At 36.4% G+C, this 22,772-nt stretch overlaps 1 protein-coding gene across 2 annotated transcripts in view; it reads right to left on the minus strand.

Moving 5' to 3' along the window:
* Positions 1 to 22,772, minus strand: part of GRID2 (glutamate ionotropic receptor delta type subunit 2) — a 700,412-nt gene that overhangs the window by 216,956 nt on the left and 460,684 nt on the right. For both annotated transcript variants that reach the window (XM_027706551.1, XM_027706550.1), the window contains one exon: positions 6,231 to 6,284. In XM_027706551.1, coding sequence (XP_027562352.1) covers positions 6,231 to 6,284 — 54 coding nt within the window. The remainder of the gene's footprint in view (positions 1 to 6,230; positions 6,285 to 22,772) is intronic.

Genomic DNA, 22,772 nt, shown 5'->3' on the forward strand with positions numbered 1-22,772 from the left:
TGCAAAGAGAAATAACACATAGCATCAGCTTTGTCCAGTGTAATATCTTGCACTGCTGGTCAATTAATTCTTAATATACCACAGAGAATGGTTTATGTCAGCTTAAGATGCTGTCTTTTCATTTAGCCTGTATCATTTCACTAGCTTCAAGGTAAAAAAAATATATATATAATGCTGTTTTAGCAAAATACCTATCAGGTTTTTTAAAATACTTTCAATACAATCATAAAGGAGAGTTCAAGTAACTTCTTATCTTGATTTTAAATTATATTCTTTCTCAGAGGATTTAAAAAGAAGTTTTTCTAGTTTCATTATATACCATGCCTAAACTGTAAAACCAAGATTATTAGACTCGTTCTAATAATGTAAAAACAGATACCTGCATGGCCACATTTATTGCCAAATATTACTTCAAAAGAGATTTCAACTTTCAATTCCTCAAACATTTATCTTTTCTGCCTTAAAAGTATATTTATGTTTTCTGTAGTCAGCATTTTTTGGTGCATTTTAAACAGAGTGTTCTCATTTTAACCTTTAGGTTACTACCTCATATTTTTATACATCACCTGGGAAATAACAACAGAATTCAAACACCAAAGATATTTTTGTAGGGTTGCCAAGGAGGTGTATACATCTACAGATTAATGAAAGCTATTATTTTAAATGCTGTGAATTCCACTGATTATATCATAAATTCAGATTTTAGGTTAACAACAAAGCAATGCCATGCAAACCCTAATTCACCATTAGTCATTTGCTATGTATTTCTTTGCAATTTTTTTAATACTTGGCATTGACTGAGTGAGAAGCCCTTTATATAATGACTCTCCAATATCATCTCTCATTCTTGTATTTTGGATCTGACTTAAGAAAACTATATAAAGCAACTATTGTATGAGAGGAAACAATTTTCATTTGCACTTCAAAGGAGGATACAGTGTAATGATATAAGGATGGCAGATGATCTGTTACACAAGCAGCAAATGTCAAAAAAAATTACAAAGTTGGCCAAGTTGAACTGAGCTGGCACCTGTATAAATTTAGGCTAGGTTATGTGGGGTTGGCTTTTTTCTTTACATCAGAAGTTCAATATATATAGTTCCAAGCCTTTCTTTTATTGGTCTGAACTTGGAATAAAGGGGACACTGTCCTATCACAAATGCAACAAGGATAAAATTAGATGTACATTTCATCAGAGTAGGAAAATAAATAAGAAAATAAATGCTGTTTAAAATGCTGTTTAATTCATCTCTTTAGAGATGAATTAGGGAAAGGGAACTGAAGAGGATCATCTTGATATATAAGGCAGGGACTCCAGTGGGAAGCATGACTGGACATGTAATATATATTGCCATTCAGATTTGTCCCATTATTTTAAGATAAGCAGCCCAGCCAGAGACTTACTGTTCACCATAGGGCAATTGTACCTGTAGTGAGAGACATGAAGGGAAATAATTTATTTACATGCTCCTGTAATAAGCACCAAAGTAAGGCAGCAATATCATTTATTATGGAAACATCTTAATTTTGGGCCAAGAGGATGATTCCAGTATTTATAATATAGTGGACTTGCCCTATTTTTCAGTGCATGCCAGGACTTCATCACATAAATTCACAACACCCAGAGAGGAGAGTGTTTCTTCCTCTTCCAAAAGCCAGCAGCAGTGAGCAGAGGGCAGAGTAGGAAAGGGTGGCCACTGCACACCCCCTTGGGGCCTCAGGGCTGCCACTGCCCATGCCATAGCACACTTGTGCTGTGCCCTTCCTGAATTTCTCAGCACCTTCCAAAGAGGAGGAGTTGAGGGAAAGGCATAACTAGATGAAGCTCCAAGAAAAGTAAAGGAAGATCTTGAACTGCACGATCACTTGCTTCATTATATCTCCCTTAGGTTTCTTGGCTCTGGGAAGGAGGGTGAATAAAACCTGATAGGACAAGGAGAAATCAATTTTTAGGCTTCACAGACAAAAAAAATCCAAGAGCTCGGAGAAAGCAGGGTTCAGTCTGTCTGTCAATTAGCTCTCACTGTGCCAAGAGTTGGCATCTTGGTTGCCCACCTGTTCCAAAGAGGGTGTCACTGGACCTACTGACCCATTGCAAAAGGGTTCAAATGAAGCTCTGGTGTTACTGTTAATCATTATCCATATGAAAAGGTAGAATTATGTGAGCTCCTGGAACTGAGCTGTGATTTTAGGACCTGAACTAACTGCTCAAGCTTAAAACATAGTTATGCTCTATGCTCTTCTTCATGGTGGAGGGCAATAGGGTGAAACACAATGGAACAATGTTGAATACATGGGCCAAGGACAAATCCTCTCCTAGGAAAAATGTGCTCATGAGAAAGTAGCCTTTGAATACAACCTTGCAGGTCCCCCAGTCCTCTCATGTGCTATGACGGGCAAACCAGTTAGATCTTTTTCTATAAACTGGTCTTTTTTAAAGAGTTTGGAGGTTTTTTCATTCTTTCCTCAAAGAAAGAGTTTTTCCAGACTCTGATGCCTGGTAATTAGAAACCTTTTACCAACTTTTAACCTCAGTTTGCCCATGGACAAATTGAAGTAATTTGTTCTTGTGTCAACCTTGTCCTCTAGCCCTTGAGAATGATGCATTTATTCACACTCTGTATGTGTTTATAAAAAGAGAGCACATCCTCTCTCAGTCTTTGTTTTCATAGCCTGATCAAGCCAACCTTTCCAGTCTCTTCTCACACAAATCAGCTTTTCTGTGCCCTCATTCCATTCTCTTTCTAATAGGGCTGGTAATAATTCTGCACATTATTGTAGATGAAACCTAAATGCTTTGTAAAGAAGCACTAATAGTTTCACCTCCTGTATGGTAACTGTAGGCATGGGAAAGTGTTTGAGGCTGACCTTGAGATAACAATGGTAATAGAGAACTGGTGGCAATCTTGGGTGTGGTAAGGTCATAATCTTGACATTATTAAAGTTGAGATTAAAAAAAATCAATAACCTTGAAAGTTTTAACACAGGAAAAGGCTTGAAAGAGACATGACATAAAATGAAAAAGAGGATATTTCTTTCATTTAAAAAGGGTAAAGGAAAGAGGTGATAATCATACAAATGCCCCTCCTTCAGTTCCACTAAATAAAATCACACTTGTGATTTAAGAAGAAACATAATTTTTCTATCCTGGGATTTTTGAAGTTATATTTACTATTGTGCAGAGGAAATGAAGCAAGCAAAGACAGACAGACAGAGGGAGGGAGAGTGTGAGAAATCCATTCTCACATTTTATTAAGGCATATTTGATCATGACTACATTCAAATCTATGATTCCTGCAAATTTTAAATAAAGAATTACAACATCTGCTTTAAGGCCCTGAAGAAATAGGAACATTTATTTGGAGACTGTCTTCTCAGCTGACTACAATGACCAGAAGAGATTTGCATTATTTGCTGAGGACTAATACGATGTGTTATGTTTTATGAAAACAAACCCTCTCCTCCCACATATACATTTCCATTATGATACACGGTCTTCAAGAAAATTTGCTGTATTACAAAAGTAGCAACTAATGGGACAATAAAAATTAAGGAACTCTTTGCAGGCATTATAGCATTAAGAGTGAGCAATTAAAATAACAGATGTTACCTCACAAAGCCTAAGCAGATTCCTGATCACAAAACTGAAGGTGGTATTTTCTTTTATATTACTATAGTTGCTAAGTATGTTGTATTCCCTTGGCACAGTGATGGAAAAGGAAAAACAATTCCATTTTATTTTGGTATTTCAATGCAAGGAATTATTTCATTCATATGTAGAATTTTGCAAAACAATGCATTTTCACTGTAATAAATCATCTTAGAATTTCAAATTAGGAGGCCCGAGATGCAGTGCTACAGTTACTTAGTTGACAGTCTGATTTAGCCAATATAGGCACTCGAACACATGTCTAAGTTGTCACAGAAGATTCATATAAGCAACAAGATAGACAGAGCTCCAAGATCATTTCACAGTCATATGGAAGTACTGTGGTCATCAACAGGAAATGGACAACCAGGTCAAATGGACTTGGATACAAAGATGGCTGTTTCACATTCCACAGAGTAAGGGCCCCCCAAATCACTGTATTTCCAAATCTTGCACTGCCAAATGGAGGCATTGCAATGTTGTTACTGAACTGGCAAAATGTTGCAATAAGCAAGTGATGTTACACAACAGTCATCATTCAAGAAATATGTACATTTCTTTTGCAATTTGAACATCGTGATAAGGAAAAATTGGGCAAAACAGAAGTCCTTCTATATTATTACCTACCTATCTTATTTATTGCTAATCTGATTTCTGTGTCTGCAAAATATTGAGATTATTAGCATTTTTAAACAGAGTTTGAAAGTTACTTAAGTGGGAATATATATTTAGGTCCAGAAGCAGATTAAGCTGAGGCAGTACTAAACATATTCATTTTCTCTAAAACCAAAAACATGAACAACTGAATGAGATACAGAGATTTTAATGGCTATGGTTTACAGCACAGTTCGTCAGAATTAACTTAATCATGGCTTTTGCCTATTTCACATACAAGACTATAAAACTAAGAATGGATGATGTACGTTTCTCTGCATATATTATTCATCTCTCTTAGCTGTTGGGACTGCAGCCCAGAGAAAGAGTTTGGAGTGGAGAAGGCAGTTGAGTGGTAACCACTTTGATTGCTCTGCCATTTAATCTGCTACAATGTGCAAATAACAATGCTTAGAAAGCAGATTTTTTCCCACAGAGACATTAGTTTCTGAATAAAAAGTGAAGAGAAAGCATGTATGCTAGGAATGGATCCTCGGTTTTATTTTCCTTTTTGAGGGTGAATGAGCTGAAACAGCTAAAAGTAAGCACCTTCTTTTGAACTTTTGGAAAGTAAATAACATTTAAAATGAAAAACCAATAGTAGTTGTTTTTTAATGTGAACAGCAAGCCAAAAACTGAGCTTTGCCTACGATTGCTGTCCAACCTACTGATACAGAGGATGGCTTTATATTCAGTTAATGGTCTCTTTAAAATACTATGTGTTAACTCTAAAGAGTATAAATGAACACTCTACTTCAAAATTCCACTCACTACAAGTGAATTCTAGTTTCATTTGACGTGGAAAAGAAAACATGTATGTTGTTCACATGACTGCTTGTAGATCAAAGCTGAGTTCTCAACCAGCAAAGCCCCACTCAGTGTTGGAAAACACACACACACAATACTGGTGAGGAGCAGTGCAGGGCCCAAATTAATAATTTATGCTGGACCTGGTTTGTCTTCACAGCATCTTCTGAGATATATTTTTCTCCAGGGAAAACTGGCCAAAAATCCACTGGTTTAGCACAGTATACTGATGAAAATTTAGTAACTAAGTATGAAAACAGAAGTGTACAGTAAATCCAGGTAGTAGACCTGGAATTTACACGCAATATCTCCAACCAATCTTTTATCCTGAGAATATTCAGGAATTGCATGATCTACCTGTTGGGGAGAGTTATTTACTCAGGAAATCCAGCTATTCTGGACCTAAATTATATTTCAATAAACAAAAGAAAAACCTGAATACTGTCAAATCTAAGAACTGTATTGTTCAATGTTTTATATGCAAAACTACTTCACATATTGACTTGTCATATTTTAGCTGACAAGCTTTCATAGAAGAACTTATCTCATAATTTAAAATCAAGTTTTCAATTCAAATTTCTTTTTTCCCTTTATAAACATTCACATATGACCTAATCCAGAAGTCTACCAAAAAGCCTCTCACTAACATCAAGTGGTTTGGATATCAACCATGATAGAATTCTTGGGCAATTCTTAAAGGAGAGTGAAATATGGGATTTTATTATTATTATTATTTTGATTATTAAGAAAAAATCATTAAAATATAAACAAAATTAAAGGAGTCCTCTAAAAAGATTACATACAAAAAAAAGACCTTTAAAAGATTCTATAAAAACAGTCAGTTCAAATATCAAATCTCAAGATACTCAGAAGCAAAAGGGATTTTCATTTTATTTTCCACTTATTCATTGAAGGACTTCAATTTAAAACAGGAAAGACAAAAGAGGAAAGTCCAAGAACTTGTCATTCTACTTTTATTAAGCAACATCTACTCCCTTAGTGTACTTGAACTTTGTCATAGCTACTGCTTCCTGTTGGCAAAGTGAGAATCAGCATGAATATTGTCAGTAAGCCTGAAAACAGGATTCATGGTTCACAACAATGTTTGCTTGACAGTTACCTCATTTATAATGATCCAGTGACAGTCAAAAGCAACCAAATTAGTCTCCACGACCTGAAATAGAGAACAAACCAGCTATCAGTCAGCTTGTTGTGAAAGTCAGAAAAAAATTAAAAGGATGCTCTCTGCAAAAGACAAAAAACAAAGCACATGCTCTCTAGGACTTTTGCTATTGAACTGATGACAGAGAACCTTTAGCACAGTTCTGCAGAAGCATTTGTGTTATTGTTTGACTTGCCAATTAAACTTGGAAAATACAGTTCATTGCCGGCATCACAGAAAAGAATATGTTTCAGCTGACTGAAAAGCAAATGAAAACATTTTTGCCTTAGTACTGTGTGTTGAGAGGAAGCAACAGAGAGGAAGGCAGAAAATGAATATCAAGTAACTCTTGTTGGATTTCTGTGTTTCCTGCCTTTAAGGCCTTTCCAGTGCATACCTACCCTGGAAGCCTATGAATTGAAAAAAAACAAAACAAACCCAGACCAACAAAATCCACACCACAGATGCTGGGGTTCATATAAGTGCAAAAAGCAGGAAGGAAATGGTTCTCCTGAGAATAAGGGCTGTCACATGGATTACAAATGATAGCCTGTCCCAGGTTCCACACACAGGTGTCTCACTCTCTTCTCATGCATCTTCTCCCTGCCTTTGCCGAAAATTATTCCAGGATCTGCCTTTACGCTGAATGGAACATGTGCTTCCTAACTCATCTTTCACTCAGTCTGTTTGCTCCTTGAATCCACCAGAATTTTGTGGCAAGTCATGTTTGAATCAACTTTGCAGTGGAAGTGAAGAAGGTAAAAATACATTTCTTCTCCTTTCACTAGATAGGAAAGAAATCACTGACAGAAGAGAGGCCAGAAACAAACAATGGAAAAGGCTGGACACCTTTAAATTCTTTTTCTAAATGAAACTGAATTAGCATTAATATGGAAATAGTTTTAAAACCAAATTAATCCCATTTTATTTGTATAGTCACTATGCTCATCTTGATTCACAATTCAAAACTACTGGATACTTAAAACTGTATTGAATCCCAGCAGAAAAAAAAGACAAAACAGAAACAAGGCTTGGGACTTATAATGTTTAAGTGTTCAATTAGATGACTAGTGCTGGGCTGTTATTACTTGGACTATTTTACAGCAGTCATGTTTGGCTTTTAATGATGACCAACACAAAGAGCACTTGCCAAGAATGATGGTGATTTATACTGTGCAATGTCCAAAGGAGAACAATTTAGCTGGCCACAAATCTTAAGAGCAGCAAAAGACTCCATGCTGATAACCTTCATTATTAATTCAGAAACTGTTAGAATTCGGGTCACTGCTTGTTTAGCAGAATGATAAGCAAGACTGGAAATTCTGATCTGGAGAAACTGAGGAGAGTGGGAGAAGCAAGCAGGGTATGAATTGATTTCTTATTTGAAACTTTCAGCACTGATAAGAAATTATGGGGAATGAAACCCATAGCTGCTAATGTGCTTCTGGAAAATTTCAATATTATTAGCAGTAGGAATCAGACTCCTTACTTTATGTGGAATTTAGATTCACTGTTCAACAAGAACATTGTATTTTGTTGTGTTGCTTTGACATTTTCTCGCATTTTCCACTGTAGGCGTTCACACAGCACATATAAAAGAACAGGATACAAAGTGAGTAACTGTGATGGGAGGTATCACAACAGACTGAGCCAGGATGTTTGAACTGGAGTATGGCTGTTCTAATCAGATCTCTCATATCAAAGCAGTTGGAAGACAAATACACCCAGAAACCAAAAAAGGTATAAACCGGACAGAACAGTAACAGAGTCCTCAAGGGAACATTTGCTCCTTATATAAAGTTCCAAAACATAGAAAGTTTATTCCAATTACAACATAAGCTATGCCATTTAAATTTTCCATAAAACAGAACAAAACAAAGCCTTCCTGAAGCAGAAACCATTCTGCTAGTCAATCTACATACAGTTCTGCTAAAAGCAAGCAGAATAAGAAAAAAAAAAGAAAAAGGAAAAAAGGCAGCAGAGTTGACATATTTTCTGGTTTCTTGTCAGGTTCCTAGCAACTTTGTCCCTCCTAACTTTTGGCTCCAGGATGTCCTGCTGGGAACGTCTGCCCTGCTGTAACTACTCTGCTCAAGATGAGGTCTCACAAGGTTCCTGTGACTCCAAGGCAGCCTGTCTGAGTGACACTCTCGAGTCAAGTCTACCAGTGGTACTAAGGAAATTACAATGATAATTTTGTTCCACAAAGGGCTCCTAAGCTTTCTCTGCTCCAAAATGGCAGTCAACTAAAACTTCAGAATAAAGGAATCCACAAAATGAAAATTCACCTTTTCTGTTCAATTTTTAATAACACGCTAAAAGTGGGCTAGATCACTTCTTTATGCCTGAAGCTTCAACTGATCAGACTTCAATGCGCTGTATCTTTCATTAAAACTTAGGTTTCGGTTCATTTAGTTTCCTTATAAATATTTGGTTTGGAGTATCTACCTTGCCCAGGCTCTCAGATTTCAATTACAAGGCCTTTTCAACAGAATATGGTTCTAATTGTCACTGGGTTTATTAGGTACAGCTTAAGTCAGTCTCTGAAAGAGGCTGACTGGTCTCACAAGTCACTCTCATTATTTCAAACATCTCAGGCTACCTGTGACATATTTATCACAATTTTCAAATAACAAGATGAAATGCACTCATTTTTTAGTTACAGTTGAAACTCCTCAGCAGAAAGATCATGTTTTATCCATTAAAGTTTATGTATTCATGAATCCACTTTATATTAAAAATATTTTCAAAAAGCTTATGTCGAATTGAGATGAACTTGTAATGCACTCAGAGACACTCAAACTAATACATTCAAAGTTTAGATGGGCTACAATAGCCCCTGATTTAAAAATTCACTTCCCCTTTCGGTCTGCCAGAAGCTCCTTTTTGGTGTTTTCCTTAGCCCATCCACCCAAAGCTTGTTCTAGTATTGACAGATGTTGTTTAAAAAGATGACTGGTGATGCTCTGAGAAAGTTGCTAGATTTATTTTTTTCTACTTTTTTTTTTATTTGATGAAATATAGATTTACATCTGAATCAGGACTCAACATTTGACTGAGATTTCAAGGCCATCTTTTCATCCTTGGGTCATTTAGTCTTAGCTGATGAAAGCCTAGTTATAGTGATGTCACTCACAAAAGAGCTGTTCATTTCAGCAGCATTGAGATGCTGCATCTTAGTCCCTTCCCTTTTAGCATCTCCTCTGCCAGGGTGGTCTTTATTGTCCATTTAGTTGCCTCTAAAGTTGGCAGTGCCCATTTCAACTCTGTTTGTAAGAATTGCAGGGCAATACAATGTTATTACCGTTAATAACCTTCCAATATTTTCCAGTTATTGTGTTCCTTATGTTTTTCAGTGTAGAAGATTGCACTGGCACATCCACTATTTTACAGAAAATAAGTAAATGCAAACCTTTAGTTTTGACGCTTGAAGGAAAAAGTCGCTCAATCCTAAAGTTTTCTTCAAACACTAAGAGTAATCATATACATAATCTCACAGTCAGAAGACTGTCTTGGTCAGCAGCTACTAAGCACTAGTTTACAAGACTATATTAAATCAGATAAAAAACATTCAAAACTATCTAAGCCAGCAGCAACACAACCTAGATCCAATTATTTATCAGTAAAGCAGTCATTCTTTGCACACAACAGACCTTTACAGTCATGACACAATGTCCCAGAATGACCTTGTCTATCTACTGTGTTTGCCATTCTGTTTACTCTAAAAAGCCATTGCATTTTCACTTGGAAGGGGTGATAACAAATTACATTAAAGTGAAAAAGAAAAAAAGAGCACGTCTGGGTCTGCTTAAAATTGATCATAGCCTAAAAAGTGCATATAGCACAGCTTCAACAGAGTATATAATGCAGTTGGGAAGAAGGTTTCTACGACTAATGTTCAGAATGATAAAACACATATTTTTTCATCTGAGTGATGATCTTTTTTCTGGTTGAAATTCATATCTGCCAGCATATCGACTGAGTTGGCATGAACTTGTGTTCTGTGCCAGGGAAAAATGCATGTACAGAGAATAATGCCTGCAAAAGCATAAGGGCAGTAATGAAAAAAAAATCTGAAATCCTGTATATTAGAAGCAATAAAACAATTTAATAGGGGCATGTAGGAAGTAGGGGCTCCAATGCAAGTTTCAGATTCATCTGCTGAATCTGCTGACTTTGTGACAGGAAGCGGCACTGTTCCGTCCTGAAAGGTAAGGGACAGATTGGAAATTTCCATACAGGACAGAAGGCAGGTGAACCTGTTATTTATGGAGCTCACCTCTTAAGCTAAAACTGAGAAAAACTAGAGTGTGTATTCATAATGAGGGCTGAACTACAAAATTCTACACAGATATTAAATGAAGAAGAGTTGACACTTTCCAAAACAAAGAAAAACATGCACATATTTGACAAATTCTCCTTTCACACTTCCTGTAGGTGAAATCATACAAGAATGCAGCTCTGGGTTAGTAAACACACAACGTTATAGGTCAATGCAGAAAGCTTTCTAAAGCTAAGCATAGCCACTAGCTGGGAGAGCATTAGGAGACAGTAACATATACACCTACCCTGCTTTTACTGCTCCTTTAGGCATTCAAGTCATCTTTGGAGGTAGGACACTTTAGTCTAAGCTGAGATGGCTGCTTTTGTGCTTCTAAATATACATTACTTTCTTAGTTGCAATGAATCAGATTGCCAATAGCCAAAGGAAGCAGAAATTTATTAATTCTGTACCAACTGTTGTGCAGTTCAGACTGTTTTTATTTACTGAAAGGGGAAATATTTGAAAAAATCCCCCCAAAAATCATTTTGTGCTTTTGAGATGTCACTTCTTCTGTGCCATTGTGCAGGAACATACATAAGCAGAACTCCAGGATGAACTGGGGAGTTGCATTTCTGTCTAATGCCCATAGCAACTGACACATTCCTGTCTCAGACAACTAAATCAATGTCAGAGAACAAGTAGAGGACAGCCTATTAACCAACACCTTCAGAGAACTCTTTTTCTGAATGCAGCATTTTTTAATCTTCAAAAGAAATTTAATCTTTAATTTTAATGCATTTTTAATCTATAGAATATTAGTATTCAATTATTTATAATGACATATCACTTAATTCTCCATTACTAAGAATCAAAGCAGCAAGTTAGCAGGACAGTTCTAAAATATACCTTATGAAATTGTGGAAAAACTGAAAAAGAAAATCACTCTTTACTCACTCAACCACTGCTCAGACTGAGAGTTCACACTGGAGTATTTTAAAACATTGTGTCATTAGTTGCATAAATCCTGCAGCAAAGGCTGCAGCCTGTCAGGTATGCAGAGCCATTCATACACAGCCATAGAAATCCACAGCAATAGATATAAAAGATCATTCTTAACATCTTTGTAACTTTAGAAATGTGTTCATGTCAAACTCCAGCAGTTCTCCTAACACCCTATTAAAATAAATCAAACTTATGCTTCATGGGGAAGGTGTTACACTTAGTCAAACACAGATGCTATTGAACTGATGAGCAAGAACATGGATGAAGCAGGAACTAATTTTCTTTTTCTAAAGAATTCAGCTACACACCGAGGGAGATTTTGCACAGAGAAGAAAAATGCTGTCAAGATGACAAGTGATGAGCAAGGACAAATCATCTGTCATTGGCAGTAACTCCAGAACTTCTTTGGAAGACCCTGACAATTTATCACAGCTCTTTCTATTGTTCACACTCAAACCTTCAAATCGCCTAAATGCAAGACAATCTGAAGCAAATAAAGCAGTAGTAGTGCCAGCATGCAAGCTTTTCCCATCTGCAATAGTTAGCAAGAAAGAAAAACAGTTTCTTAGCACAAAGGACATGTAATTTAATGGAAAAATGACATCAAAAGTTCTCTACATCACTTCTTTCTTATAGATATGGGCCCACAGGTGTGAGCCAAAATTGCAAGATACACATCATAACCCTTATAAAGGAAACACAGGAAAACTGTTCTGCATTTTCAAAATTCACCACCACACATATGAAACTAGTCAGACAAGCCTTGAAATCACCTAATGAGGAGTAATGTTGCATGCATGAAAAGATCCTTACAGGACCAAGCCATCTCAAGTATCACCTGTTTGATACATAGAGGAGAGTTCCTGGGCTACAGTTTTATCTTTGCTACAGCTGGGATTGTTCTGCAACAAGCCACTCAGAAGATATAACTTATTTGTCAAAATATTGAAGAAAAGTGTCTCCAACTAGAGTTGGCCTTCCTGTTAATTTTCTGCTCCACCAGGAGCTGCAGTACTGACTGTGAATCTCTTTCTGCTGGACCACCACCATAGAGCAAACCACATTTTCCATTTGCTTTTAATCTCTAAAATCAGATGGCATTGTATAATCTGTAGTTCTAGAAATGGCTGATATTAAAATAATTTAGAAAGTTAGCTTTCCCAAGAGTTAAGCTGGGACACCAACTCCCTGTTAACATTTTCCAAACATGATCTGTCTACAATATGTCCTATTTATGTGGTCTTGGAAGCTGAACTGCACTCTTTCCACTGGAAGACTGAAAAAATGCTTTCATCCACTACCTCTAGGTATTTGTTGCCCATGTCCTTTCATAGACCAACCTCTTGAAGTTACCACTGCTGCTTTGCAGGTGAACATATCCCTTAACCTAAGTTTCTCTCTGAGGGACACAGCAATTTGCTGATCACTAAGACATGACAAAAACCAGTCTTCGAGGACACATATGAGAAAGCTGCTCCCCCTCCCCTCCCAAAAAAAGACAACCCAACCCAAAACCCAACAACTAATCAAATAGAAGAAGTCAGAGGCCATTTCTTCATATTTCCTTTAACTCAAGAGATGGGATTTGACTAATTTGAGCACCTAGAGCAGTCTTCTATAGTATAGAAGCACTGGTAAGCTAAAGTCGAAGATTATTTAACAGCTAATGTACAGGTAGTACTAAGAAAGTTAAGTGATAAACTAAAGACTACCTTAACTGATCTGAACTTTAGAAAGGTAAAAGCATGGAGTTGTACTATTTAGTATGTTGTACTGTGTTAAACACAGGACTTGTCCATGAAGATCCTCCAAGTTTACTTGTTTGTTTGTTTTTGCTTCTTTTTTCTTCTAGCTTTTAGTTCATTAAACTACCACCACTTTATCAGGCTATCTGTACCATTTCTTCCTGCTGGCCCCACAGCAAGATCTTTCTGTGCCTCTTCTCTTAGCCTTTGAGCTTCTCAGTAGGGAAATCAGTTGCTGATTTATAAAGCTCATTCTTGCACACCAGAAACTAAAGCTCATAAAAATCTCTCTTCACTGTAGGCAATATTTTTGGAATCTAATTTTAATCGCTACCCATGTCCATTCTTGAGAGAGAAAAAAACCCAAAATACACATGGCAATACTTATTTTTATTCTTCTGGAGAATGATCTCTTTCTGGGATTTCTTTCCCTGATGTTCCTTCTAAGCAAAAAAAAAAAAAAAAAAAAAAAAAATGCATTGGGTGAAACCTGACAGAGAAATCTCTGGGTCACTAGTCATCTGTTTACCAAACATTAGAAAGCAAGCTTCAACAGCCTTTCGGGGGGGAAAAATTGTCTTCTAGTCTCCTCCTAAGGATGGGTGATATGGCACACAGGGCTTCATTTGTTTGTCTCATGAAAATGCATTTCCTTTAAAAAGAAATAAGTAGTTTAAGCACTTGATCAGTTTTCCACTTTTTCAGATTTGTTATTACTAATTAATTAGTTTTATATTGACTTGGCTTGCCATCCTAACTACATATGAAACAAATCAAGTTTCACAGAAGACATTATTTTCCTTGGCTGAAGATTTTAAGAGATGGAGGCAGTTCAAGTAGAAAAATCACCCCATGCTAAAGAAAAGAAGTCAACAGTTAAATGTTCAATAAAAGTAAATAAAGATAGCATTAATACTTCAGTGATATTGACCATAAGCTAGTATTGAGAACACAAAATAAAACTACATTCTGTCTGGTAGAACTAGTCATTTTAAATTATTCATTTCCTTTATCATTGAGAAAAGTTAATAATGTGTTTATTTTATAGGAATCTAAACCCATGCATTCTCCTCTGAGGTCAGCCTGTACACTTTAGGTTTAAAACAATAACTGTAAATAATTTAAGTGTCTTTCATTTTAAGGATTATTTTATTCTTACAGTCAGTTTTCCTATTTCCAAATTTATGTTTTGATTTATATTTCAATCATCCTTGTGAAAAGTGTTTGTAATATCCACTCTGGAAAAAAAAACCAAACAACAAACCCCACAACCAACAAAAGTAGCACAGATTTGTGGTTTGGCTTTAACTCAGAACCATGAACACATTATGCTACCTGCACAGGAATACAAGGAAGCAGAATAACAGTATTCTAAATGAACAATAACAGACCTTCCATCTTAAAACTGTTTATTTCAAAGTAACAAAGTGATTCAAACCATCACGTAAATGCAGAAATTCAGATTCATTACTGTTGAGAGGTTGCCTGTACCTGCCTTTCTTGTCAAGAACTAGTTTTTGTTCGTAGTGACAGTACTAAATTAATGCCTGAAGATCTCTTTTTCTTTATCTGTAACAATTTGTTTTGGTTTGGATTGGGTTTTTGTTTGTTTGTTTTTTTGTCTAAGCTGAATTCCATTTGGAAATCTGAAATCCAAGCAGAAAACTTGAGTATAGGGGTTGGACAGGGGCTTTGAATCAAACTGGTTGTCACCACCTTTGAAGGTGAAGAACCAAACACAGGAAGCCTAAATCTATGCTTAAGTATCAAAATTTCCTCATCTTTACAGTTTAAGAGCTGAAGTTAGAGATTTCTCCCAACTATGGTGTTTGTTTTAAACACCTCACCATCTCCCACACTCAAACACATTCAGGAGCTACCCTTTGAGTGAACTCACTGTAGATTGAAGGCTGTTGACAAGTCCTCCAACAGAGGGAAAATAATTGCCTTGCTGATTTCACTCTTTGTAACCAACTTTACCAAGGCCAAATCTCTACACAGCAGTGAAAGCTGGAGATTAACAAAGCTTTTTCAGAGATTTACATTTACTCTATCTGCACAGATAAATTATTTTTCCAAGCAGAATAAAAGGTGCAATTCCTACTTTTAACCTGTTACAGACTTTATAGGTAGCAGTTGGTTTATTCCAAGCCTTATGGATATGAAGAAAGCTTTCAACCCATTAATGTGACATGAGAAGCTCAGACAAACAGTCATTAACTCCAGGCTTTAACTAAAAGGAATGCCAGTTTGACAATGGATCATTCTTAATGTATGATTCAGGTAATTAGGCTGCTAGTGAAGAGAGCTTTGGAGGTTGCAGGAAAGAAGTACAGATGATAAAATGGTATCTGTCATAATTTCAGTGTATGCTCTTCATATATACTTCCTTTTTAAGCTTGTGGCCAATATGGAAACATACACATATCTAATTGAGAATCATGATTAACCAAAGTTACCACTTTAGTAAGGCAGTGAACAGCTAAGACTGAAGAAAAATGCACTTGTGATGCACAAGATTCCTTCCCAGTGTGCATTACTATGGGTTGACTGCACTCAGCAAATTGATTCAAATAAAACTTTTAAAGGAATCAAATAACAGTTGTATTTTGAATAACCTTTCCCTTCTCATCCATACTTGGTTTTATACCTTAGTAATTCTACAGATTGTAGTGCAGTTACTCTTTCTTTACACTAGTTTAAATTAGAATAGTTAATTAAGATGTAAATCACTGTCAGAAGGAGGATGAAAAATATGGGTTTTGAGAAAAAACTTGAAAAAAGTGGAGAACAGTAATAGAACAGGGTGACTGATTCAGAAGGCTATTTGGTAATGAGAACAAGTATTTTCAGACTGCTACTGCTTAAAAGCAAGCAAACAGAAAACCCAAAGACAAAGCACTGGTTTTCTTAATAGCAGCCATTTGCCATAAAAAAAGCTTCATGTCCACCCAGGGCAGCAGCAATACAAATTAATAAAACTAAAAATACTGATTAAACTTAAAATAGTCAGTTTGGCCCATTTTTGTCAGTTGTTTTCTGATACTAGTTGTGGGTGCTGTTGTTTTTAAAGGTTTGAAAGAATTTTAGGAACTATTAAACATATAGATTGAATTTATATATCCCAACTGAAAACACAAGCCTTAGTTTACCTTTTCCCTCTCTTTTTCCAAGAATATCAAGGGAACATGTTAGGGGCAGACCCTCTGAATTGCTCAGCATACATAAGTTAGTCAGATTTTTATCAACGGGGCTGCAGGATGCTGAGTGCTATTGAAAACTTGCCCATTCCACTCAGATTTTTAAATATAAGTTGAGTGCCTTGAAAATCCAGCCCTGATTATGTTGGCAGCATGTTGTTTATTTTATTAGTGATATAGAAATATGGTTCCAAGTCCCTTTGCATCTGTTAGTAAACTGAAGATTTAGTCTGACTGCGTATCAGGGAAAATATTAAACATCATACACTGCAGCATATAACAGTGCTGCTCTTTTTTCTTCTTCACTGTCTTCCTTAAAAGTGTTTGTTGCCAAGCATTAGATTGACATTACTGAAACAGAAAGTATTTCATTTTCCTATCACAGGGCATTATTAACGAAGGTCACTGTTCAAGTGACAAAATATCACTAAAGCCATCAGCTCTTTTTGCTCTTCAGCTTTATGGTGGTGCTTCTCCTGTCATTTCACATATCTGTCAAGAACACCAGCAGCAGAGGTTCAAGTGAGATAGCCCCCATTTCTGATTTGCACATAAACTTAGCATTCAGCTCCTCTCCAAGTATGTAGGCTGAAAGCATTTTTCCTGGTAATAGGAAAAGGAGTTCAAGAATCAAGAGCAGTTTAATAGAGTTCTAACTGGCTGCAGGCTTGAAGCTCCCTATGAAAAAAATCCTCTCAAAAGCACGTGTACCAAGACAAAATGTACTCTAAACATATTGAAAACATTCTGATCACCAAATTGCAATATCAAATGCGAAGCCCATCGGCCGTTTTGGCTTCTGTGCTTCAAAACAGATGAACAAAATGGATCACTCTTACTAAAGGTCCAAAGGCATTGCAGAGCCAGAAGATCTGCACAAGGACTCACTGAATCTTAGTCAGGGCATGGATCAAAACAGCAGCCTTTTTTTCATAACAGCTCTAAATTTTCCTAATAAAATATCTCTACATTTTGGGAAATTCGGCTATTACTTCAGAGAGTAGTTCACTTAGTCAACTACATGAACCTAAGCAATAAAGATTTTTAATATTACTATCATATTTTTGATAAACAATGTCTGTCCTAACATCAACCATGCAACACAGTTCAGATTAATCTTTTCCAGCACAAACTGCTGACCAGAAATCTGTCTGCCGACCTTTGATCTGAAATTCTTCATATATGTCACTGAAGGTTATTAAAAAAGTAATGTTCAAGGGATTACAAAGTACTTTCTTACCATGTTCCTCTAGCTGTTAATGTTTAAGCTAATAGAAGTGCAAGAACCCAGCAGAAACTGATACAGGTTAAATTATATTTCAGCTCTATAAAGAAAGAAAATATGGACTTTTTTTTTCAGCATTGTTTGATGTTGGTTTAAAAACTGGTTCCATACAGCAATTGTCCAAAGAGCCCATGCAGCATCTATCTCCCAGGGGGGATACAAATATGCCAGAATTACAGGCTCAAGCACACCTGAAACACAGCTGCAGCTGGAACATCGGCTCAGTTTTAATATGGGGCAGATTCTAACAGATTGAAAAGACCTTTATCAGTGAAAGAATAGCACAACAGGCCAACATGTGTTCATTCACAGAAAAAGATAAAACTTTCTAGCCATCAAGTATTGCTATTCCAAAACACTTCTGGTTCAAGTTATTAAAAACAAAGTGCAGAAATATTACAGGAGAGACAGATGTTGCAATCATAAAAAAAAACAAACCACAACACAAACTTATCAGCATTTAACATACACAGTGTAACTTAGGCCTTCTGTACAGTTCTTTAATAATTTATAGGGATTAAGTTGCTAAGAATTGTTTCTCAAATTTTCATTATAGAACAGTTGCCCATTTCTTTTGGCTTATTGAACAAAGAGGCTTAAATTAGATCCTTGCTATCATCTTTTAAAAATAAATTGGAAAGCTTTAATGGAGAAAAGTGAAAAGAATGGAAGAACTTTAAGAGGATTTGGGCATTCCAGAAAAGGAAAAATAGAATGCACTTTGTTAAAAATACAATTAGTTCTGCATTTTAATTTTGTAAAAGCAACGATAGCCTTAGTAAAATGAGCTATGTAGAAAAACAAAGACCTTTTTAACTTTTGTAAAAAGAAGTATTGAAGACCATTCCATTTTTTTAAATGGAAAATAAGCCAAACCCATAATTTTTAATTGCCTTTTTTTTTAGTTTAGTTCAATAAACATTAATAACTTGACTCATACTTGTGGTAACAGTTCCTCTAAAGTCATTTGATGAAATTACTCATGTAAGGAAAATAAGTCATATGTATAAGAGATTACTGGCACGGGTACCTTGATGTAAATTATGACACATTACAGAATATCATAATTTTTCTAGAAATACATTTCTTTTTCCCACAGGTACTGTCAAACATCTTTTTACCTTTAAGCACTGCATTTTTGTACCATTCTTTCAATCAACCTTTTGACTAACCTGAACTAGAACAGTGATAGATCTCTTCTGTTCTAACTATTAATATTATGGGCACATGGTCTTTGCTTTTTGACGGTGATAGAAGCAAACTGACAGAACCAATATCCAGACAATCCTTGAAGTGATATATGAGCTTTACACAAGAATGATCAACAAGATAGAGCACTATTCTCTTCAGACTGATTGATAGGAAAACCAAGTTGGCTATAAGGCTGTATTTTCAGCTGGAAGCAAGTACATCAGAAGTCCTCTGTGGGCCTCCACATATACAGAGTACAAAGCTTATCCAGTTAGAAGAATGAAAATAAATAAAAAAGGAAGAAAGGCAAAAAAAAAAAAATCACAATATAGGAAGGTCATTTTTTAACTATTATCCAGGAAGTAGAAGAAATACATAACTGTCATGAAGACCTAAGCAAAATTCTGAATGTGCGAACATAATTATGGCCCATCTGAAGCTCAATTAAATCCCAATTTACCTGAGATAGGTTGGCACAGCCCAATAGAGCTGTGCCAAATGTCAGGAGACTTTCTGAGACATTTCCAAAGCTAAGTCAGGGATGGGATGGGATGGGGGAAAACCCTTCCCCTGTGCCCCAGCCAGGAACTTCACACCTGTGAGCAATAAGGGAATGTGATCGCTGCAGACTGCCATGCAATCAAACATAACTGCTTAGACACTGCTAAATAACTGCAACTCGATGCACTACTATAGCTACTTTTAGGGACACACTGCACTCCCTCTATGTGCTTCATAGATGGCACTGCCTACTCTGGCAATGGACACTCGTTCTTGTCAGCCCCAGAGCTCTGCCTGGAGACACAATACTTTTTTGACCTGCCAAGGCCATGTTTGATCTCCACCACTAAAGCACCATTAGGATGAGACAAAAAGATTCCAGAGACAGAGAAGTACTGCACCAGCAGAGCCTTTGCTGGATATTTTACCACTTTTTCTGGGTATTGCCCTCCTACGTTTTTTTCAGCCTTCCTGGTTGCTGGCCCCCTACTGAGTAAGAGGCCATCTCTCTGGCTGTAACAGCAAGAGTATACAGGGATGTTGTGATGCATTTGATCCCACTTCTTGCCACTTGGATAAGCAGTGCCTTTGTATCACACCTTTTTATGGTACTTCTTCTTATGTACATACTAAGCATTTTGTCTAGAGAAGTCAAGAGAATTATTTAAAAAAATAACAAAAATAAAATTTCATCGGCAACCTACCAGAAATTCGGAGAAGGGAAAGGAAGGGACTTCTGTAGTTTTGTATTAACGTTAATGATAGACAGACAGGGATTAAACCTCAGTGAGAGAGACAAAAGTTCTAAGGAATCGTAAGAAACTCCCGTTCAGATAATTTTCTGCACTGACATCCTGGAAACATATTAAAAACCATCATTACTGCAATGTCTGATGCTTGCAGCATAGGCTACAAACTACAGCTATCTGAAAACTAAACAGAATGAGCTTCTTTTCCTTGTCCTACAGCCCACAGTTCATGTATACATAAATGCATGCAGCACAAATTTATTCCTATTTGTTTCATCTACCATATCTGTTTGTATACACTGTCAGCTTTTCTGAGAGACCAGAGATGTATCTCTGTACCTGTGGAAATGTCCTTTACATGAGTTATAATCCAGCCCCTAAAATTATTTCCCAAACCAGGCATTTTCCAGGATCCTGCAACAGTGAAAATTTTCCTCATAAATACCATAGAAAATTTATTCTACTGAAAAAGATTCTAACTTTGATCCATGACCCTCTGCACACGATAACATGTCTCTAAAATGGAAGAGAGGCCAGCAAAATTGCTTATTGTGTGTCTATTTCACTCTCCTCTGGGCAAAAGAAGATAAAAGCAGAACAGTACCATATTTCTATCAAAATGTGAGTCTTTCTGGATGTATGTTTCAATAGCTAATAGATTATCTTTTTTATATTTATAGCAATAAAAGATATTTTTATCACTATGGTTCTGCACTTGTATGATGTGTAACAATGGCATCCTGACATGTGACTGAGCAATAACTGAAACGAATGAGGTACTTCTCTAGCAAGAAGTTATCACTGTTCTTACGATTATACTTTGACATTTTAAAGAAATGACTATAATTTTGCCTTTACCTTGAGAACAAATGCAACAAAATCTTGGAATTAAATATGCAGTACCATATCTCCCAACCCCAAAATCAAGTCTGATGTGAGATTAGCAAGGATTAGAGGTATCATGACAAGAACTACTGCTTTGGTTCAGTGTGAGAAGGGATACATTGAAAAGAAAGAAAATTCATACTCCTTCACCTAATGAAATTAAAATAAGTGTTGCCATCTTGGAATATTTGATGTTCCAAGCATAAAATCTCTTTTTGGAAGCAACAGGCTATTACGTTCCTTTTGTAGTATTCCCTCATACACATGCCAGGGCTCCCTACAGCCACCCACAGCTGTGTTTCACTTGTTCAAAGAGCATTTCAAGTACAAATGTATTTGGCATCACCACCTGAAAAAAGCACATGAACCTTTAGAGGTCTCTGAGGCTTGGTTCAGCCTGTGGATGTATGCTTCTTGTTTTTTGCAAGTGCGTACATATTCAGGCAGGTGGAGGTACTGAAAACATAATGCTAGGTAACATCATATCTGTAAGCTGAGGTATCTACAACTAAAAATACTGTGATCACTTTTTTTTTAATGCTTTTCCCCTGGTCCTAGGGAGATGTGGAAAACACAGGAAGGTGTCACACCATGCTGTCACAAGAATGAGCTCATATTTCATGTGCAGCAAGTTCCCATCTGTTGTGCTTGAGAGAGGGCAGTGCTTTGCAGACATGCAGGTATGGTGAACATGCACCACATCTCCTGCATATTACCTGTGGATGCTCTTTTGCACTGGGGCAGAGAGCCTGGGCTTTACACCACTTGCAACTATTACAAGTCATTACTGAGACACAAAAAAAGGCTCTAAGTAGAGGTGCTAGTTTCCCACTGGTCACTTCAGATTCGGTCCCATTATCGCCTTACCAATAAAGGCACATACAAGTGGGAAAAAGTAAAAAGGATGTATGGGTCAACCATCCTTTCCAGGAGCTAGTAATTTTGAAAGGAACAATTATGAAATGTGCTACAACAGTTACATGGAATTTAATGTAACAGGGAAATTTTTTTAATTAATTTTTAATACAATTCATCCTCAATGGGATTCTGACCCTAGACTCAGCTGAAAAGCACATTACTACAAATAAATTATAATCATGGTGAAGTAAAAAAGAAAAAAACCCCCACAAAACCCAAAACCAAACAAAGGACTACATTTTCTGTAACCAGTCCTCTACTTTGAACAGCTAGAAACAAGATATTGCCTACAACTACTTGGGCAAAGCAGCAGCATTCTCAGACACATTCACAATAGCAAAAGTAATATCACTGTTGCAGCTGAGCTGATGTGTACAGATGATGTGTACATCATTCAGACCTTATTAATGCTGATTAAACAATTTCTGAGGCCTGTTTATGTTAAAGCAAGCATTGGTGCTAGAATGCACCTCCAAAACTACTAAATCAGATAATAAAGTGACCAACATTGATGCAATTGCAATCTGTTTTTCTTTATTTTAATCTGAAAAGCTTCCTTTATAATCTCAAGCATATTAACTAGCTATACTTTTACTATGTCTACTGTATAAGCATGGAGGAAACCTAAAGAAAGGCATAAGAAAAAGGGCAAGTATGAAAATGACCACAGAGTCATCATGCTGCCTCTGGATTAAACGTACAGATCGCCATTCTGTATAAATGCTATTGAAATACCATTATTCAATATCTATAGCAAGTG

Source organism: Neopelma chrysocephalum, unplaced genomic scaffold, assembly GCF_003984885.1.
Source record: "Neopelma chrysocephalum unplaced genomic scaffold, ASM398488v2 Primary Assembly neopelma1_382, whole genome shotgun sequence".
Taxonomy (NCBI): domain Eukaryota; kingdom Metazoa; phylum Chordata; class Aves; order Passeriformes; family Pipridae; genus Neopelma; species Neopelma chrysocephalum.